At 46.1% G+C, this 20,639-nt stretch overlaps 1 protein-coding gene across 1 annotated transcript in view; it reads right to left on the bottom strand.

Moving 5' to 3' along the window:
• LOXHD1 (lipoxygenase homology PLAT domains 1) overlaps positions 1 to 20,639 on the bottom strand; it is a 289,678-nt gene that overhangs the window by 255,324 nt on the left and 13,715 nt on the right. Inside the window, exons 6-7 of the mRNA XM_054031209.1 lie at positions 17,299 to 17,472; positions 13,860 to 14,055 (exon numbers count right to left, since the gene is read on the bottom strand). Coding sequence (XP_053887184.1) covers positions 13,860 to 14,055; positions 17,299 to 17,472 — 370 coding nt within the window. The remainder of the gene's footprint in view (positions 1 to 13,859; positions 14,056 to 17,298; positions 17,473 to 20,639) is intronic.

The following is a 20,639-nucleotide window of genomic DNA, read 5'->3' as shown; positions in this document are numbered from 1 at the left end:
ATATCATCTAACTGAGGATTTCGCAAGATTATGAATAAACATTATGCTACTAAGTAGCTGAACTCCAGAAATAAGAGCAGAGTGATATAGTTACTTGTATTTGCCATTAGCCAGGAGAAAACGACAGTGTGACAATGCCAAGCGGGGCTTCTAATGTCACAGGCACAAGCACACACACAAATACTTGAAAGAAAAAAAAGGGTAAGAAGTAACTCAATCCTACCAGCACTTTCTTTGCAAAGGCTTGGAGCTGAACCCAGAATAGAAAGGAGTAAAGTGAAGTAACATGGCAAAGGTGCAATATCAAACAGCTTAAGTAATTTGCTATGGAAAATTTAGAGGGCATCTTTATGAGGGCAAGATTAAAATGGAAGTGCTAATACCATCCTTTCCTGCAGGCAGACAGGAAGATACTTACTAAGACACAGACGATGCTGGATTCTCTTCTCTGTCACATATCCTGATTGCACTTAAGAGGCAGACTAAAACGATCTATATCATAGTGTACTCTAGTGCAGTGGTCTCCAAAGTGGGGTGCGCAAGAGGATCCTTGGTAGAGCTGCCGCGGCAGGGGGTGCGTGCTCAAAAATGGTTTACTGATAGGGGTGTGCGATCAAAAAAGTTTGGAGACCACGGCTCTAGTGGGTAAGGGCTCACTTCTGGAAGGTGCTGAGCGCTCGGACTGGATCGAGCTAAGCACTTCAGCATGTGATCCATTCTCAGCATATAGACAGACCCATAGGGTGACATCCTGGCATAACTCCCATTTAATTCAATGGGGCCAGAATTTCACCCGTTGACTTCAACAGAACCTCACACATGCGTAAGCGCTTTGCTGGATCAGGCCAGAGTGCAGCCCCTTGAAGGATCAAGCCTTGGGGTAGAGAACAAGGAGTCAACATTCCTTGATTCTAGTTTCAGCTCTGCAACGGACTACTTCTGTGACATTAGTCAAGTCACTTAAGCTAAGTAAGTCACCTGAGTTTCACAGGGGCTGAGAATCTGCAGTCTCCATTGAATTCAATAGCCACTGCAGGCATTCAGCATCTCCAGAAATCAGGACAATTATGCTTAGGTGCCTACCTTTAGACTCTGAAGTTTGATTAAAAAAAAAAAAAAACTTTAACTTTAAGCATGTGAGTATTCTCACCACAGCCAATGCACTTAAAGTTAAGCATGTGCTAAAGTGCTTTGCTGGATTAGAGTCTTTGTTTCTATACATGAAATTGGGATAATAATACTTACCTACCTCACATGGTTTTGTGACACGTAATACTTTGCGAAGCTCCCTGATGAAAGTGCAAACAGTTGTCTAATACAGAGCCACTTACAGGATTTTATAACATGTCTAAGAAGTTAATTATTTACCTTTGTGTAAATATTTCAAAACAGGAAACTTTTCCAGAATGTTTTGCTGGGATCTCTCCACTTGTCCCTTTGTTGATGGTTTCCTTCTGGCAGACATGGGCTGATCATAGCTCCTAGGTCATCCTGATGAAGTCACTGGAGGGAGAGCTGAATACACTACCTCCCCTTTCCTCAGGGACTTTGGGACTATCTCTCTTAGATATAGCTGTCCCTAGCCAATATGGCTCGTAATCCCTGAGTAACTTTGGATCCACCCGGGTCCTGCCTAGGTGATGTGTGGTCTACTGCACTTGGTTCCATCTGTTGATGACTAGGAGGCTGGAACTGTTCCTCCTTGATTCTGAGCTATCCACAGAGATCCACACCACTGTATCTCAGTGCTAGGATTGCTGTGGTGTATTCCAATCAGGGCTACCCTCGAAAGATAAGAGATGGGGTGCTCTGCTTCTGGGTTGAGTTAAGTGTTATGTACTCCTAATGGGTTACAGCGGCGCTATGCTCTGATCTGGTTACTAAGGACCTAGTCGAGCAAAGCACTTAAGCATGTACTTAAAATTAAGCACACAAAGTGCCATTAAAGTTAATGGGACTCGAGCTACAGTCATTTCCAAGGATGGATCAAGGCTTTGGTTACTATCTATAAATCACTAAATGAACTCAGACCCAGTTACCATCTCTCTCTTATGGCAGGCATTGTGCTTGGCTGGGCCTCCGTCATGGTTTGATTCCTGAACTTAGATCCACCATATCTGGCAGCACGTCATCCTCAGAGGGGAGAACACACCTCTTGACCTGCTCTGACCAGTTTGGTGGGATTCAGAACACATCAAGAGCACAGGTCTACTTGAGAGATTTTTGTACTGGTGTAGCTACACTGATGTGGCTGAACTGGTACCAACCCCTTGTGCACACTCACTGCACTGGTGTAAAATGGAATTTGCACCTGTGCAAACTCACCACAGTTTCAAACCAGTCACATCAATGCTAAAATCTCCAATGTGGACAATCTCTAAGACATATTTGTTTGGTCAAGCTCTTGACTGACCGTTAGTAATATTAGGAATAGGGTGCTTTTTCAGAGAACAGCACGGTATAGGGAAGGGAGCAAGCTCCTGCAATGAGTATAGATAAAAATTATAATAAATAGTGTCCAAAAATCAATACTTAGTTAGGAAAGAAGTAGATAAATCATGCTGCTTTTTGACATACCTCACATCATCTCATGAGACTCTACAGAATGGAACAATTAAAATAAAACAACTGCACTGGTTCGATAGTCACTGTTTTTAGATGCTTAATGCACCTTTTCACTTACAAATAAAAAGAAACAAAAACAACAAGGCACCTTCAACCCTTATTTATTGACTCCAGCCAGAACATTCAACGAGGATCAGGAATCACAACTGGAGACAGATTTTCAAAACAGCTCACTCCCAGCAACGTTCTTCACCATTTCATTTGAAAAAGCAAACTATAAACCGGCTTATTTTACACTCAGGCCTATACTTAGCAACCTAGTAGCCGAACAGCCATATGAATTTATGATAATTAAAAAATATAAGGTACTACCAAGACATAGTCTGTCTTTTTAATCCTGAATTATTAACCTATTCTTATTATTAACCTGCATGAACCTTATTAATACGCTTCCTTTAAAGGTCAGCAGTAATAGGGGAATGCCAATTGGGCTCTGCAACAATGAAATATTTTATACTAACATATGCCTATTCTGAAAGCTATGCCCCATCTAGGTTAAAGAGTAACAGCATTTTTATCTCATCCGATATTTCTTTCCCCAGGCAGTAATTTGTTGGGATTCAAAAGACAAAGAAGATCACCCCACAAATTCGGGTTTACTTTTGGTTGTGTTTGTCCGATTGCAAATATTGATATTAGACTGGAGGTGAATGGAAGAAATTTAAGGCTTTTTTTTTTTTCACGCTTCCAACCTCTAGGTAAGAGCTTTGTTCACATATAGTAACTACTTTCTTTTGACAGAGATAAAAGGATATCTTCATCTATGAATTTTTTTGTGTGGAATATTAGATTCTGAAACAAAACCACATTATAATCTACAGGAATACTCCAAACTGTTTGCAAGTGGCTATGGTTTAAAAAACATTCAACACAAAAGACAAAATATTATCCTACCAGTACGTGCACTAGAAGACTGAAGTCTTTTTCTCCACCACATTGCAATTTAGCTGACGCAGGTCTTGTCCACTCCCTTAATTCAGGACTTGGTGCTGAGCAGATCGTTTAACCAAACCACTTAAGAAGGGAAGCTGTCTTCCTGTTATCTCAGGAGCTTGAATGATCCAGCCAGGAGAGAAGTCAAGATGTACCAGCTATCACTTCTGGTATTGAAGTGCAAGCGTCAGCCAACTGAGAGCCCTTTCAGACTTAATGAGTGCTTTAAAAAAATATGAAGCCGGCAAGGACCTATTGACCTCTGCTAGATGGAAAGAAGATGATAAAAGTGAAAACTAAGAGGAATCACTAATGGCATTTTGTACAGAGATTCTGCCCTTTCCCCCTACCTTCTTCTTCATCTATGCTTTACCTTAGTGAACTTTTACAAAGCAGCTAAAGGGGAACTTCAGTATCATTAATATACAGCAGCGGGGCAGGGGGGGGAGGGGGTTGCTGAATGGCTGGAGTTTTTTTAACAAGGGGAAATTCAGGCTTTTAATGTCACTGCAGAGAGGCAAAAGGATTCTATCAAAATAAAAATCAAAGATTTGTTTGAAAAATCCTTACTTATATAGCTAAGAACATCTAGATTTTTAAAATGGAGAGAGCTGTAAGAAGCTGTTTTGCTATTCAGCCTGTATGGTCTTGCACATTTCCCTCCATCTGGGCACTGAACTATCATTTCTACTTTAGAATGTAAGCAGTGGGCAGTGGTTCACCCATGGTTCTGTCATTCTGTAGACCACACAGAAAAAGACCATCTCATAGGCTCACCTCCCCTTCCCAAGCACCTCCTACTTGGGCAGCAGAACAAAGATGGATTTTCAGAAAAGCGCTCCACATTGGCTTAACTTTGTTCCCACTGGAGTCAATGGGCAGTGTATCACTGATTCCAACTGGAGCAAAGTTATGTGAGTGCTGAAGACCTTAGAAAAATCTCACCCAGCACCTTTGGAGAAATAAGAGTTATGGACAACTCAGAATCCAAGGACTCCACTTGTGATACAATGCTGCTCTGTCTGGTTCCAAGCCCCAGCCAGGTAGGGTGGTGCTTACATTTAAAAAGTGTTTTCACTGACGTTAAAAAAAAGCATGAAAAGCATTATTTCCATTGAGCCAACTTCATCACTGGCATAACACCACTATAAACCAGTGGAGTTACACTAGAAATGAACTGGGACCATTAGGTTTTCTTAAAAAAAAAATCTCTGAACTACATTTTGGGCTTAAAACCATTTGATAGCATCTGTATAAGACTCTGATTTTTCAATCCTATGCCAACGGTGTTTAAAGCAGCAATAATACTTAGTGCTTCATCCAAGAATCTTAAATGTAATTCACAAATCTTTTAAAAAAAAATCTATAGAGCACCAATCACAGTATCTAGGTACATTAATGAATTAAACTGCACAACATTCCTGTGAGATCAGTTTTATTATCCTCATTTCATAGCTGGGGGAAATCCACGCCACTGTGACATTCCCCAGGTGTTATCTGGACTGGTGATCTGCTAGGTCACTCCAAACCTTGACTATGGGAGCCAGCCTTACCCTGCTCTGCTGTGAGAACCCCGACTCCTGGGCTGTTCCCACACAGCCTCTAGCATATAAGCTGCTACCAGCTATGTGACTGAGCACTTTTGACCAGCCGCTGCTTGGATTGTGCAACCGAATGACACTAGCCAATATCTCCAGTCCCAGACAACTCTAGGAACCTCCGTCTTGCAGTGTTCAGTTATTCCCACTGGACACTAAAAGCTGATACGAGTTCGTCAATTTAACAAAGAAATTGATATGTACCAGGCTTGTTATCCCAAGGGGAGGCTCTGACATGCTTCAAACCAAACACATTGCTTCACATAGAATAAACAAACAAAGTTATTAACCACAAAAGATATATGTTAAGTGATTGTAAGTCAAAGCACAAGAAGTCAGATTGGTCAAATGAAATAAAAGCAAAACGCATTCTAAGATGATCTTAACTCTTTCAGTCCCCTTACAAACTTAGATGCTTCTCACCACAGCCTGACTGGTTGCCCGTCAGCCCAGCTCTCCCCTTTGATCAGCGCTTCAGTCGCTTGGTGTCTGTAGATGGAGGTGGAAGAGAGAGAGCATGGCAAACGTCTCTCCCTTTTATCATGTTCTTTCTTCCCTCTTGGCTTTGCCCCCCCCCTTCAGAGTCAGGTATGCATTACTTCATCCTAGTCCCAAACTGACCAAGGATAGGGGGGTGACTCACTCGAGAGTCCAACAGATCCTTTGTTCCTGTGAGGCTGAGCTGGGTTTGTCCCATACATGCCCTGATGAGGTGTGAACTGCCCCTCTGTCCCTGGAGAGTTTTGCCTGGGTTTGTTTTAAGCCATGAGGACACATTTTCAGCCTCATAACTAGATACATGAAATTACAACCTATAACATCACTATAACAACAATGTTCAGTGCATCATGAGCCTTCTGAAGACACCCGACATGACAAACTGAGCATTGGATACCACACAATCATATTATAAGGATGAACATGAGGGTGCAGGGTGTTCCCCCGAGGTACAAAGTGTCAGAGCAGGGTTGGGGTTAAAGTTTCTTCAAGAGATTTCTTCATTTAAGACACTGAGGAGAAAGATCTATGCCTCTGTGAAGTTTAGTATTTGCTACCAGAGCTATGCACGTTACCTGCTATTTAGTTATTGCTGTTTCTATAGGAAAGTTTCTAAAATCTGCACTGAGGATAATATTATAATATACCTTATCTTTGTTAGTGGTACAGGAGAAAAGATTGTTATTTGAATCTCCAGCTGGCATGGGAGGACCTACTTCTGATTTGCAAGAAATATTCAGTGGCAAAAAACTACACTTACATAGAGTTACGGTTGCTTGGTGGCATGTCTTCCACTTGCAGAACTTTGAACAACATTCAAACTTCTGAAAACTAGGAAATGCACAGTTAAGGTTGCTCATGCAACCTTAACTCTGCCCTCTTTCAGCATGCCCCAATATGCCTCATGAACACATATACCTTTACTCTGCTAACCCCACAGTTACTGAAATGTACAAGCTCTTTAATAACCCATTCACTCTCATCTCCAGGACTCCATCTAACACTATTACAGGACAAAAAGGGGAAGAAAAGAAAGGATTGTGCTCTTTTCTATTTCCTCCTGGAGCAGGCAGTAGCCAATGGCAATTATTTGCCTACACTCTAGAAGCAGGCAGTGTGTTATGTGTACCTGCATTAAGTGGTGGAGGCAGTAGCTGAGCCTGCTTGGTAAAGGTGCATTTGTGATCTTAGGACACATGTGGGTTACTTTGAGGTGTGTGACAGAACTGTGATTCTGATATAAGGAGATGTATGTTTTGCACCTTCCAATGTGTGTAAGCAAGGGAAGAGCTGCAGGGGTACCATCAGGACCCAGTATGCATCATTTCAATGCAGAATTGTGTATGTCATATAATTAGCAGGGCCCAGGGCTTTTATTACAAAGAGTATTGTCAATCGTGAGCTGGGATATGAGAGCAGTCTAAGCATTTATTATCTGAATGCACTCTAGGTAAAGCGAGTATGGTCGGTGTCAGGTGTAGCTGTACTGATGGTACAGGCAGTAGTTAGCTCTGTTTGGCAGAGATGCATTTGTGAGATCTGTGGATTTCTTTGAGGTGTGTGACCAAGCTGTGATTGTGATAGGAGAAGATCTAGGTTTTCCACCCTCTAGTATGTGACAGCAAAGGGAAGAGGTGCATGGGTACCTTCAGGATGCAGTATCCATCATTTCTTTGCAAAATTATGTAGGTTGTCAGTATCAGGGCACACGGCTTTTATTACAAAGGATATTAGCAGCAGCGAGGTGGAATATGAGAGGATTCCAATGCTTTAATGATGGTTAAGTGAAGTGTAGCTTAAGATGGTCTCCTGTGAGTATGTGTAAGGGAGTTTTAAAAGGCTGAGAAGTGGTCCTTAAGTTTACATGTGTGGTATTCTTTCTGGGGAGTTGACTAAGTGTTTGAATGTATGCCAGGATCTGGAACCTCCTGAATCTTATAGTGCCAAGAGCAGTGCTTAATTTGTGCCAGGGGTTGCCAGGGCTGAGCCTGGCCACCTCTTGGCTTGACAATTAATAGCCCCAGCACCTCTCGGCTTACTGCATCAGTTATGAAAGTAAATAAATTGCTTGAACCCCTGCACCTACTTGCTTGAGCCCTGGCATCTCTTTCACTCCTCCACCCCCATCTCTCCCCTCTCAGGAAGCATTCCCAGGTCTAATTTTTCCCCAAAAAGACTTTTATTACATTCCCCAGAAAATAAAATTGCCACCCACGACTCATAGATTGTAGCAACCTCCAGTGATAGTTCAAAACCCCCTTTGTGATTAACTTAGTTATGTCAACTGAAGGATGAGTTCACAGCCATCAGTCTCAATGAGGTCTCTGAGCCATCCAGTCATTAGTACCACTCAGTTTAACAGTATAAAGCAGAAGAAAAAAAATGTTTGGAGGGATGTGGGGTATGAAACTCAATCCCCTTGGTTAAATGACCCCAAATTTTGATCAATAACGCTATCCCAAGCCCCCATGAGGCACAAATTTCAAAGCACTCCAAATTAACAGGTCAGATTTTAGAGTACTTTAAAAGGTTGCGCTTTAAAGCATATAAAATAGTGGGAATGGAACTAGCTGTTTTTCTGTATTGGCGCATGAGCACTGTAAAAGTGTACATTTTCTTAAATACCACTCTCAATTTGGGTCCCCTGCAGATTTAGTGGATGCCACACACTACCTTCGGTAAAACTCAACAGATTGAGATCATTTTGACCTGCATCACATCAATAATTTGACCTCTCTCTCTGAACAAAAAAACCGACCTAGAAATATTTTGAAAAATGGCTATTCTTTTCTGGGTTTATATCTCTACAACCCCTAGTTCAAATGACCCCAAATTTGGGTTACTAACCCTACCATGCACCCTCCTGCGGCACTCCAAATTTCAAAGGAATCTGACTAAGTATGTTGATTATAGAGGTCTTAGAAAGTTGCCCTTGAAACAGAAGACGTGACATAAGCTTAACTACAGTGGAGCTGCTGTACCATTAAAATCAAGGAAATATTTTGAAGAGGTGTTATTGTTCCTTCAAAGAAAGACAACTATTCCAGAGACACTTTACCATAATGGGCTCTCATTTTAGAAAAGAGACAACCGAGTGGGGACATGATAGACATCTATAAAATCATGTACGGTGTGGAGAATGTGAACAGGGAAGTGTTATTTACCCCTTTACAACAATCAGGGGTCGCCCAATGAAATTAATAGGCAGCAGGTTTAAACAAACAAAAGGAGGTACTTCTTCACACAAAGCACAGTCAACCTATGGAACTGGTTGCCAGGGGATGTTGTGAAGGCCAAAAGTATAACTGGGTTCAAAAAAGAATTAGATAATTTCATCCACACTGTAAACATTGTTCCAGCGCCCTTGAAGATGTCCAGGGCATGTGCTGATTTGACACATGAACTCAGTAGTCTCTGGTGGCAGGAGACTATGGAGACCTCTGCAGAACCCCAAGCTGCCCAGCATGGTTGAACTTCTAGGGGAGAGTAGTGTTAAAAATGTTACCTGTGTTCCCCAGGGGTGAATTCCCCTGCAGACGGCATTGACCAGGCTGGCATGGGAAGGTGTAATTTGCACCTCCTTCTGCCAGAACAAGTGAATCTTGGCTATTAGCCAAGATGGTGAGGGGTTCAATCCCATGCTCTAGGTGTCCCTAAACCTCTGACTGCCAGAAGCTGGGATTGGACAACTGGACATTATTGATCATACAATAAATTGCCTTCTTCTGCTCATTCCCTCTGAAGTATCTGGCACTGGCAACTGTTGGAAGAAAGGATACTGGGCCAGATGGACCACTGCCCTAACCCAGTATGGCCGATATTATTTTATGCTCAACCACTGCCAGGAAATATTACTATATGGCAGGATGATGATGCCTGTCAACTCCATTAGGGAGCCACAGTTTAGTGCTCACTGGTTTGCAGGATGCTGTAGGACTGTGTTCTGTTTGTCCCTAGACGGTGCTGCTGAAGGACGCAATGTTTTATAAAAATCAGATCCCAATCCTTTTACATCTACTGTACAATATGCATGATTATAAATACAGAGACCTATTGTATGTACACCCTTGTGCTTTCATTATGCATATTTAAAGGCTTAAGTACTTAACTGGCAATAGACTATCCCCCCAAGTTTCAAAAGTGCTGAGCACTCTGCAGCTTCCCAAAATTAAAGGCCACTTTGGAAAATGTGGACCTCTGCCCGTATAGTACAACAGCAGCTGCACGTTTCTATAGCGCAGCCAGCGTCTGGTATAGCAGTGCTTGCAGCCCTGGACATTAACCTTTAAATACTTACCCTAATAAATAAATAAATAAAGCAAGGAGATGCCTATTTTTAGGCAGTGCACTGGTGGTGACCTGACAGCCAATTAAGGTTCACAATAACAAGACTTGTTCACAAAGGGAAACCTGACCCTGAACCTTTCTGATTTTTCTTTATTAAAATGTAAAAAGAAACTAGTCAGGATTCACTTGTGCTGGCAGAAGGAGGTGCAAATTACACCTTCCCATGCCAGCTTGGTCAATGCTGCCTGCAGGGGAATTCACCCCTGGGGAACACAGGTAACATTTTTAACACTACTCTCCCCTAGAAGTTCAACCATGCTGGGCAGCTTGGGGTTCTGCAGAGGTCTCCATAGTCTCCTGCCACCAGAGACTACTGAGTTCATGTGTCAAATCAGCACATGCCCTGGACATCTTCAAGGGCGCTGGAACAATGTTTACAGTGTGGGTGCTGAAAGCCGTCACATAAAACTGTAAACCCTGTATATGATTAAGCCAGGCATTCGGTTGCTATTACTACTTCAAGCCAGGGGGTATGGACAGCGCTTCTGCTCTCAGCGACTGGGATGTGGGTGGTCATAGCTAGTGGCTGGAGCATGCCTAGTGGTTAGAGCAGGCATCAGTGCCCAGGGTCAGAGTCAGCAGTCAGATGCCACAGCCGAAGTCAGAGGTCAGGAATCAGCACCGAGGATCAGAACCCGGTTACCTGGAGCAAGGCAAGGCGGGGAGCAAGGCTGGGAAGAAACAGGCACAAGCACTGTCACAGCCAGGGGAAAATGCATTGAGCAGCTGCTAAACTGCAACTGTTGCTTGGCTTAAGAGTCAATCTGCTGACCCGTCCACTCAGGTGGCATAGCCAATTAGGCAGCCTATTACAGGCCAGCTGGGTGCATTAGGTAGCCCGGAGACTGGCTCTGCTGCAGGTCCTAATTCCCGACACCTGAATATCTTTATTATGCATTTTCCCAATGTTTTCACCTGCACAGGCTGCCTCAATACCCATCCTGGCAGCCCTTCCATTATAGACAGACCTAGCGTGAACCTGCCCCACCACATGTCAATGTTAATATTGCAGGAAAAATAAGATGTGACAAACCCAGGAAAGGTAAAGTTAAACTGACTTTTCTCTTTACTCTCTTCCCTGTGAATAAAAAACAAGGCAAAATGCTGTGAGTCACAGCTGGCGTCTGACCTTTAGCAAAGATGTTATTCAAGCACTAACAGCAGCATCAAAATAAATTGCAATTGTGCCACCTTCAATAGCACTCTCATCAGATTTCCCAAGCTAAGCAGGGCTAGGTTGGGTGCATATGTGGGAACATCTGACTCAGTATATAAACATGAGAGACCTCCAAGGAACAGCGAGGCACTGCAGAAAGTGGGGTTAGTGATTCAATAGGTGGCACTAAATAAGTGGGTTGATTATCAGAGGTGCTATGTCTACACAACCCCCCTTGATTTACCGGAGTCCCAGGATAAAAAGAAAATGCAGGGGCTCAACACCTCTGAAAGACTGGCACTTATTTAAGTGCCTAACCTTAGGCATTCATGTTTCATGACTTCGGCCTAAGTGACTTGCCCAAGACCATACAAGAATCTGTGGCAGAGCCTATAATAGAATGCCCATTCATTTTCTTGAGACCTGGTGGGTGAGGTAATACCTTGTATTGGACCAACTTCTTTTGGTGAGAGAGATAAGCTTTCGAGCTTACATGGAGCTCTCAAGACCGGAAAAAAGAGCTCAAGCTTTCGAAAAGTTCGAAAGCTTGTCTCCCTCACCAACAGAAGTTGGTCGAATAAAAGATATTACCTCACCCAGCTTGTCTCTCTAATATCCTGTGAGCAACACAGCTACAACTACACTGCATATATTCATTTTCTTAACAATTGTTTCACTTGCTGCCAGTGGTGGATATGAGTTTGTACAGATCACCCTGGAGTTTGTTATGGTTACTATGCGTGGGCATTGGGAGTGTGTGTGCAAATCAAACAGGACAAAACCCTATGAAGTTTATATCACAGTTTTAACAAACAAAACCACATTAGGGAAGAGAATACTGAATTTATGCCTTAATTCTGTCACCCAGTTGTGAAGGTGGGCCACTCTCATTAAATTGTCCCACTGTGATGCACTGGCGGGGTGTGTGTGTGTGTGTGTGTGTGTGTGTGTGTGTGTGTGTGTGTGTGTGTGTGTGTGTGTGTGTGTGTGTGTGTGGAGAGAGATTATTCTCTAGTGGCTGACCTACAAAAAGGATAAAGGGAGCTGCTTCTCTTGGAAGCTCAGGAGTTCGCTCTTAAACCACAGGGTATCACTGCTTGACTTCTGAGCTGACAGACCAGGGGTACGTCTACACTTACTTCCTGGTTCGGCGGCAGGCAATCGATCTTCTGGGATCGATCCCGGAAGTGCTCACCGTCGACGCCGGTACTCCAGCTCGGCAAGAGGAGTACGCGGCATTGATGGGGGAGCCTGCCTGCCGCGTCTGGACCCGCGGTAAGTTCGGACTAAGGTACTTCGAATTCAGCTACGTTATTAACGTAGCTGAATTTGCGTACCTTAGTCCGAAGTGGGGGGTTAGTGTGGACCAGGCCCAAGTTTCTAGTCCCAGCTGACAATTTGTTCATGTGTTCATTTATATGCAGTACACTTCTACCCCGATAGAACGTGACCCGATATAACACGAATTCGGATATAACGCGGTAAAGCAGCAGGGAGCCCCGGGCCCTTTAAAGCACCACCTGAGCCCCGCTGCTTTACCGCGTTATATCCGAATTCGTGTGGAGCCCCAGGCCCTTTAAATCACTGTCCAAGCCGGCTGCCAGAGCTCCGGCGGTGATTTAAAGGGCCCAGGGCTCCCCACAGCAGCTGGAGACCCAATATAACGTGGTCTCATCTATAAGGCGGTGAGATTTTTTGGCTCCCGAAGACTGCGTTATATCAGGGTAGAGATGTAGTTGTTCCTGTTGTCGGCAGATCATGAATTTATTTTACCACAAAACTAGGCAAGTGTCACAAAATTATGTCCTGAAAAGTCAAGGCTCAATAGGGCAGAAATGTGGTTTAAAGGACACCATCTACATACTCACTTATCCTTAAGGTTTGTTATTTACACTGTATTGCTCTCTTACAAGCTTGAGAACAGAGTTCATTCCTTACCAATTCTGCCTGTTTCCAACCAGTAATTATTGCTTACCTCTTCTGCCGCCCTCCCATATTCTATTTTATGTAAAGCGCAAGCCAGCCTGGCTTTGTATTATTTGTTTATTATTGTTGTCATTTTTTTTTTCAGTTAGTAAATCTCCTACTGCTGTTATGTGTTTTTAAGAAGAAACACTCTGATGGGATCCTGAAGCCAATATTTTCAGTCGGGAACTACATTTCTACTATTTAAGTCTGGTTAGCTCCGCGTCCCTTTGTTTTGGCACACAGATTCTACAGCAACCCAGATGGATACGCACCGCCCAGGAATATCACTGTGTCAGTTCACAACAAGAAAAATGTGCATGAACTGGGCAGCTTTCCTGCCTCTCATTCACAGTCTGGAATTAAATAATAGTGTAGTGACCTATGCTTAGATTCCCAGATACAAGCATGACACTAAAGCAGGCAATAAAAATTCATGATGAATATACATTTCCTATATATAAGCTGACAGCTGCTGCACAGAGCAACCAATTTCAGTCTAATGTGAAAGGGAACTGCATTATCTGTTACATTGCACGTTACAACATGTACCATTAGATACAGATAACCGGTAGTATGTTAATAAAAGGAATGTATCCCCACCTGCTTCCTGCTTGCATGAAACATTACCACCAAGAAACTGAACATTGCACATTGGGGTGTACACGGGGCGGGCAGGCATTTACCATGAAAGAAATCTTCCTTGCAGCTTGCAGAAAGGGCTGCACTGTGCTTACCTGTGTGGTCAGGTTTTCCATCCACGACAGCGAGTCTGCCTTTGCCAGTGGGCATAAAGGTGCGGCTGAGCTGGCAGTCAGTGTGATACAATGATAGCCACTGTCGACATAGGAAGTGCCAAGTCTTCTCACGGCTTGTATTGGTCACAGTTATCTCCTCCACATACCAGGCTTGCTGCTTCTCTAGACCATCATGCTTAAACAGAAACATGCAAAGCCTTAAAAAGTGAGATTACAGGGATGGGAGGTCTAGTGAAACTTCAATACACACACACTGCATGTGTTACATGTATGCATACATCTACATGCCATAATGTCCATATACTACCCATGCATACACAGACACACACAAATCTTAACACCTATGGGACATGCCACATTTTCATTTAGATATTGTCCTAACAGACTGGTGGTGACCTGTAAAGGCTTGAAATTTGGCACAAGGTCGGCCTAGAGTCAGGAATGTGTCTTTTGCCATTGTGAAAAACATCCAAATTTGTCCAAGTCGTAAGCCCCTGAAAGTCGCAATTCACATATGAATTTTGTTATAGGCTGGCAGCACAGGCTATCCTCCATCCTCAAAGAGCTCCTATGGGTTGTTCAGACTTCATATGTACCATCTCCACACAGCGAATGACCATGCTCCACTCAGAGCTACAGGAGTGGAGCAAGACTTTTCCTGAAATTGCTCCTCCCAGCTTCTTCTTCTTCTTCTTATGTCCTTGTCACAAACTAGATATTTTTCCAGAACTGTGCACAAGTGAAGGTTCTTTCCATTGCTGCAGCAGGATCCTCCTTTGTACAGGTTTCCTCAAAGAGTCGGGAAACGAGCAGATGCTCCATGGTCAGCACCTCAGCACACTCGCATATATTTGTGTCATTAGAATAGCCCCATCTGATCATGTTCGCTTTTGATCTGCCAGTTTGCGTGTGCAGGTGGTTCAGGCATTGCCACGTTGACCAGTCTCTGTCGGCCTCTCGGGGGTTTCAGATCTATTTCAGTGCATCTGACGGCATGTAGCATGTAGTCTTTCATTCCGTAACCTCAGTCATGCCTTGCCTGGGGGCCATAGCAAAAGCGTTTACATTGCAGCCCCTGTCAGATTCTTATGAATCTGCAAATTCTGCTGCACGCCTTGTCACTAACAACTTCAAACAAATATCATGCTCCTCCCAGCAGCTAAAGGCAGCTGTGGCACGTTCTCTTTGCTCTCAAGTCTGGTCTTTCCTGTGCTCTCAATGACCCTCCTCCTCTGCATGCTGATGTCTCCTTACCAAGGAAGACAAGGAGGAAGTTGAGTGACTCGCTCAAAAGCAGAATAGTGAGAAGAGAAGAAAGGAGGACAGGGACAGACAAGAACAGAGGCAGATATGATGGTGGACAGGAGCAGAGGTCGGGTCAAGTACAAGGGAGGAGTTGAGGGAGGAGCAGAAGGAGGGCAAAGACAGCTAGGAGGACAGGCGCAGAAGGATCTATAGCCACTAAAACTCACCTGGAATTAAATCCAGGATTCTTGATTCTCTACATTCCTTCCTTGTCTAGCAAATACTTGTGAAAAAACACTTACAAAAATGTGTGTTTCTTCCCTCTCTAGTTGCTGGTCCACCCAGAATATAACAACCTTCTACTGCAGGGATCTTTGCACGCAGCCCGCCAAAGTAAGCACCCTGGTGGGCTGGGCCAGTTTGTTTACCTGCCACGTCCACAGGTTTGGCTGATCGTGGCTCCCACTGGCCACAGCTCCCACTGGCCGCGGTTCGCCACTCCAGGCCAATGGGGGCTGCAGGAAGCGAACCGCGACCAGTGGGAGCTGCAATTGGCCGAACCTGCGGACGCAGCAAGTAAACAAACTGGCCCGGCCCACCAGGGGGCTTACCCTGGCGGGTTGCGGGCCAAAGGTTGCCAATCCCTGTTCTACTGCTACTAGTAACTCCATTAGCTCAAGTGACAGTGGTTTGTGCTATGGATCTAAAAGATCCAAACCCTATTAAGGACCCGCGTGGATGTCAATATGATTTCACATGATGAAACGTCTGTTTTGCTGTTTACTTTTTTTAAAGGCCTAGGCATTTTTTTTTAAATTAGTTACACTGGATGTTGTTAATGGCTGCCATCAAGCAGAACTTGGATCTACAGACTATCAAAGACCTTACTAAAGCTGATGGGTGTGCTACCTACCATTCTTTTAGACTAAATGGAAGGAATGAGATAGCCTGAGACAACAGAAACAACTAGGCAAAGCAATCGGCCACATGGTAAAGACTGAGCAGAGTGAAGCCATGTGGTCTGAGGGGTTTCCCTGAAATGGTTGAAAATGCTGGAGCAAGAGGTTTGACTGGTGCAGCTATGAGTGAGTCTGTGTGAGTGAAAGGCAGAGAAGCCAGTAGACAGACCGTAACATTCTTTAAAGAATTCTTTATGTAATAAAACCAACACCTCATAGAGCTCTTATTTCTATATGTATTACCCAGTTTCACTGTGGTTCCAACAGAAAGAAAGCTGTATAACAAAGAGCAACAAAATCAACTTCTTAAATTTTAAAAAGAAAAAATGGAACTGGTCATTTGTAGGAGTAAGACTCTACAGAAACACTAGCTACACAAAAAGTCAATGGTCAGCAATCTTCACGTATCAGGAAGAAAGCTTCCCTCCATCATGATATTAGCTCCAAGAGGTTTGAGAGGGGTATTTATCAGAGATAGGGATTCAGGACTCTGGGACATTGGAGCTACTCTGTGATGAGAATTTTTATGTTCCTTTCTTTTCCTTTTTTAGAATTCTCCCTCTCAAACCCTTCTCCAGACTCAACCCCATGTCGTCAATTCAAGCTGTCAAAGAAAAAATAATAATTGTTGAATTATTTCTAGGCCTTAATCCAAAACACAAAACTAGATCTGAATACCTCAAAATGTTGGGGGGGGAAGGAGGGGTGTAGATCTGAATTCAATTCTCAATGTCCTAACTAGCTCCTATTGGTTGACCCAAAAAACCCCAGAGGTTTTTTGGTTTTGTTTTCCTTGTCTTGCTGGAGGGGAAGAACTTCTTAAAAATTGGGTCAGAATTTCGCAACTTGTCTCTATCACAAGGTTTCTCTCACTGCTATACCTTGTCTCCTAATTGGGAAGATTGATTTGCTGTTCCCATGCATGGACTTCTTAAAACTATAGCCTCAAAAGTTAAAATTATCGCACACTCAGACAGCTTTTATTATCTTTATCATGCTCTTGCATAGAATGGGTAGAAGCTGGGAGTCACACCTTATTTTTCCTTCAACTCCCCTCTGGTCTATCAAGCTGTGATTGCATTTCCCTTTTTAGTTAATTATGTGAGCCTCAATTTAAAATATTGTAAACAAGTGACCCATTCAGATCTATAAAATTATATATATTTCCCCCTCTAAGCAAATTATACTAATTTCAAGTCACAAAAAATGTTTACCTCCAGGGTGATGTTTTGGATTTCTCCAATTTCTGGACCATGAATTTTAAAGGTATTAATTGACCCTTTGGAGACTTTAAACACAGCTGTTTGTTGAGATACATTAGATCCAGTTTTCTTATATAAACGTGTCTTGCTGAGTTTTCCTTTAGAGCCCTTCATCTTAAGAAATACCTAAGAAATATATAACAAATATCCCTGTATTAATAACTCAGCTACCTTAAAAACATTTAAGATTTCATTGTCTAGGAAGATATGGTAAGCAGGTAAATGATTCACTTTTGTAAGACCCTGATTTGGATCTCACTTATACTGGTTTCACCGCAGTGTAACTGTAGATTTGATTGGGGTTGTTATGGATTTACATTAGTGTAGGTGAGATTAGAATCTGGCCCTAAATCTCTCAAATAAATGCATTCTAACACCAGGTCTGGAGTCAATAGTAGTTTAGCCATTGACTTCAAATGGAGCAGAATATAAATGGTTTGCACATATTATAAAGGGAATTAAGTCACAACATTTCAACTTGTATCATGAAATCACCCACTTCCCCACAACACAAGCCTGGCCTATTTGGATCCGTCAGTCCCTTTGTGTTTACTTTTACTCTTACATTGAAGTGAGGTTCTTACCCACGAAAGCTTATGCTCCCAATACTTCTGTTAGTCTTAAAGGTGCCACAGGACCCTCTGTTGCTTATTACATGTCAACTAGATCTTATTTCTGTAGCTATGAAAATAGGCAACCATTGTCCAGGCTTCTGGGCACATCAGAATATATATTTTTAATTGATTCATTTAAGAACATGTTGCTGAACTTTCAAAAGAAACAAGAAAAAAAAAACCTGTATTTGACCCAAGGCCAACAATGGAAAATGCCAGCCTAGAATGAATTTGTCTGAAAAAGTTATGAATAACTGAAAAGCAGATGAAAGGGAAGGGGAAGAATGGAAGCTTCAGACTATAAACAGTCACAGGTGCTCCTACTATAAAACCATCAAAAGGGACTGGTACCCATATCCTAGCAAGAACATTGCTGTTATAAACTTTGTTCCAGTATGTTAAATATTGTCAAGTCAACTGTTTGTTTAAAATAGTCTCCTACATTCTAATTAACTGAAAGCTAAAAATGTGGTTAAAATGTTGCTATTAAATCTAATTATAAAGGTAGCTTTTTAATTATAAAGGTAGCTCCACTTAGGAAGGAAAAATCAGTTTCACACATACAGAATGGGAAGAGACTGTCTAGGAAGGAGTATGGCAGAAAGGGATCTAGGGGTTATAGTGGACCACAAGCTAAATATGAGTCACCAGTGTGATGCTGTTGCAAAAAAAGCAAACATGATCCTGGGATGTATTAACAGGTGTGTTGTGAGCAAGACACGAGAAGTCATTCTTCCACTCTACTCTGCTCTGGTTAGGCCTCAGCTGGAGTATTGTGTCCAGTTCTGGGCGCCGCATTTTAAAAAAGATGTGGAGAAATTGGAAAGGGTCCAGAGAAGAGCAACAAGAATGATTAAAGGTCTTGAGAACATGACCTATCAAGGAAGGCTGAAAGAATTGGGTTTGTTTAGTTTGGAAAAGAGAAGACTGAGAGGGGACATGATAGCAGTTTTCAGGTATCTAAAAGGGTGTCATAAGGAGGAGGGAGAAAACTTGTTCACCTTAGCCTCTAAGGATAGAACCAGAAGCAATGGGTTTAAACTGCAGCAAGGGAGGTCTAGGTTGGACATTAGGAAAAAGTTCCTAACTGTCAGGGTGGTTAAATAGGGTTACCATATTCTGTGCCTCCAAATGGAGGACACTCCACGGCCCACGGCCCCGCCCCCAGCCCCGCCCATACCCCCGCCCCAACCCCGCCCCCTCCCAAAAGTCTCCGCCCCCTCCCCTGCTTCCCGCGAACATTTGATTCGCGGGAAGCCTGAAGCAGGTAAAGAGGGTGTGGGGGGGAGGAGGCGCGGTCCAGGCTGGCCCCCCGGCGGCTCCAGCCTGGGTCGGCTCGGGCCCTGGGGTGCCGGCCCCAGCCGACCACCCCCAGCCCGCCCAGCACTGCCGGCCCCCGGCGGCCCGGCGCACCCCCGGGCTCCCCGCGGGCCCGGCTCCCCGCGGGCCCGGCTGACCTGCTCCCCGCCGGCCCGGCTCCCCGCGGGCCCGGCTGACCGGCTCCCCACGGGCCCGGCTCCCCGCGGACCCGGCTGACCTGCTCCCCGCCGGCCCGGCTCCCCGCGGGCCCGGCTGACCGGCTCCCCGCCGGCCCGGCTCCCCGCGGGCCCGGCTGACCGGCTCCCCGCTGGCCCGGCTGACCGGCTCCCCGCCGGCCCGGCTCCCCGCGGGCCCGGCTCACCTGCTCCCCGCCGGCCCGGCTCCCCGCGGGCCCGGCTGACCTGCTCCCCGCCGGCCCGGCTCCCCGCCGGCCCGGCTGACCGGCTCCCCGCCGGCCCGGCTCCCCGCGGACCCGGCTGACCTGCTCCCCGCCGGCCCGGCTCCCCGCGGGCCCGGCTGACCGGCTCCCCTCCGGCCCGGCTCCCCGCGGGCCCGGCTGACCGGCTCCCCGCCGGCCCGGCTCCCCGCGGGCCCGGCTGACCGGCTCCCCGCGGGCCCGGCTCCCCGGCTCCCCGCCGGCCCGGCTCCCCGCGGGCCCGGCTGACCGGCTCCCCGCGGGCCCGGCTCCCCGGCTCCCCGCCGGCCCGGCTCCCCGCGGGCCCGGCTGACCTGCTCCCCGCCGGCCCGGCTCCCCGCGGGCCCGGCTGACCTGCTCCCCGCCGGCCCGGCTCCCCGCGGGCCCGGCTGACCGGCTCCCCGCGGGCCCGGCTGACCTGCTCCCCGCCGGCCCGGCTCCCCGCGGGCCCGGCTGACCTGCTCCCCGCCGGCCCGGCTCCCCGCGGGCCCGGCTGACTGGCTCCCCGCGGGCCCGGCTGACCTGCTCCCCGCGGGCCCGGCTCCCCGCGGGCCCGGCTGACCGGCTCCCCGCCGGCCCGGCTCCCCGGCTCCCCGCCGGCCCGGCTCCCCGCCGGCCCGGCTGACCTGCTCCCCGCCGGCCCGGCTCCCCGCCGGCCCGGCTGACCGGCTCCCCGCCGGCCCGGCTCCCCGCCGGCCCGGCTGACCTGCTCCCCGCCGGCCCGGCTCCCCGCCGGCCCGGCTGACCTGCTCCCCGCCGGCCCGGCTCCCCGCCGGCCCGGCTGACCGGCTCCCAGCCCGGACCCCGGCCCGGCACCGCGCCCCCGGCTCCCCGTCCGGCCCCGCGCCCGGCACTGCGCCCCTAGTTCCCGGCCCGGCACCATGCCCCCGGCCCCGCACCGGCCCCGCACCGCCGGCCCCGGCCGAGCACCACCCAGCCCTCCC

The sequence above is a fragment of the Malaclemys terrapin genome, chromosome 6, assembly GCF_027887155.1.
Source record: "Malaclemys terrapin pileata isolate rMalTer1 chromosome 6, rMalTer1.hap1, whole genome shotgun sequence".
Lineage (NCBI taxonomy): Eukaryota > Metazoa > Chordata > Testudines > Emydidae > Malaclemys > Malaclemys terrapin.
Note: the sequence above shows the minus strand (reverse complement) of the source record. Positions and strands in the feature narration are given on the sequence as shown.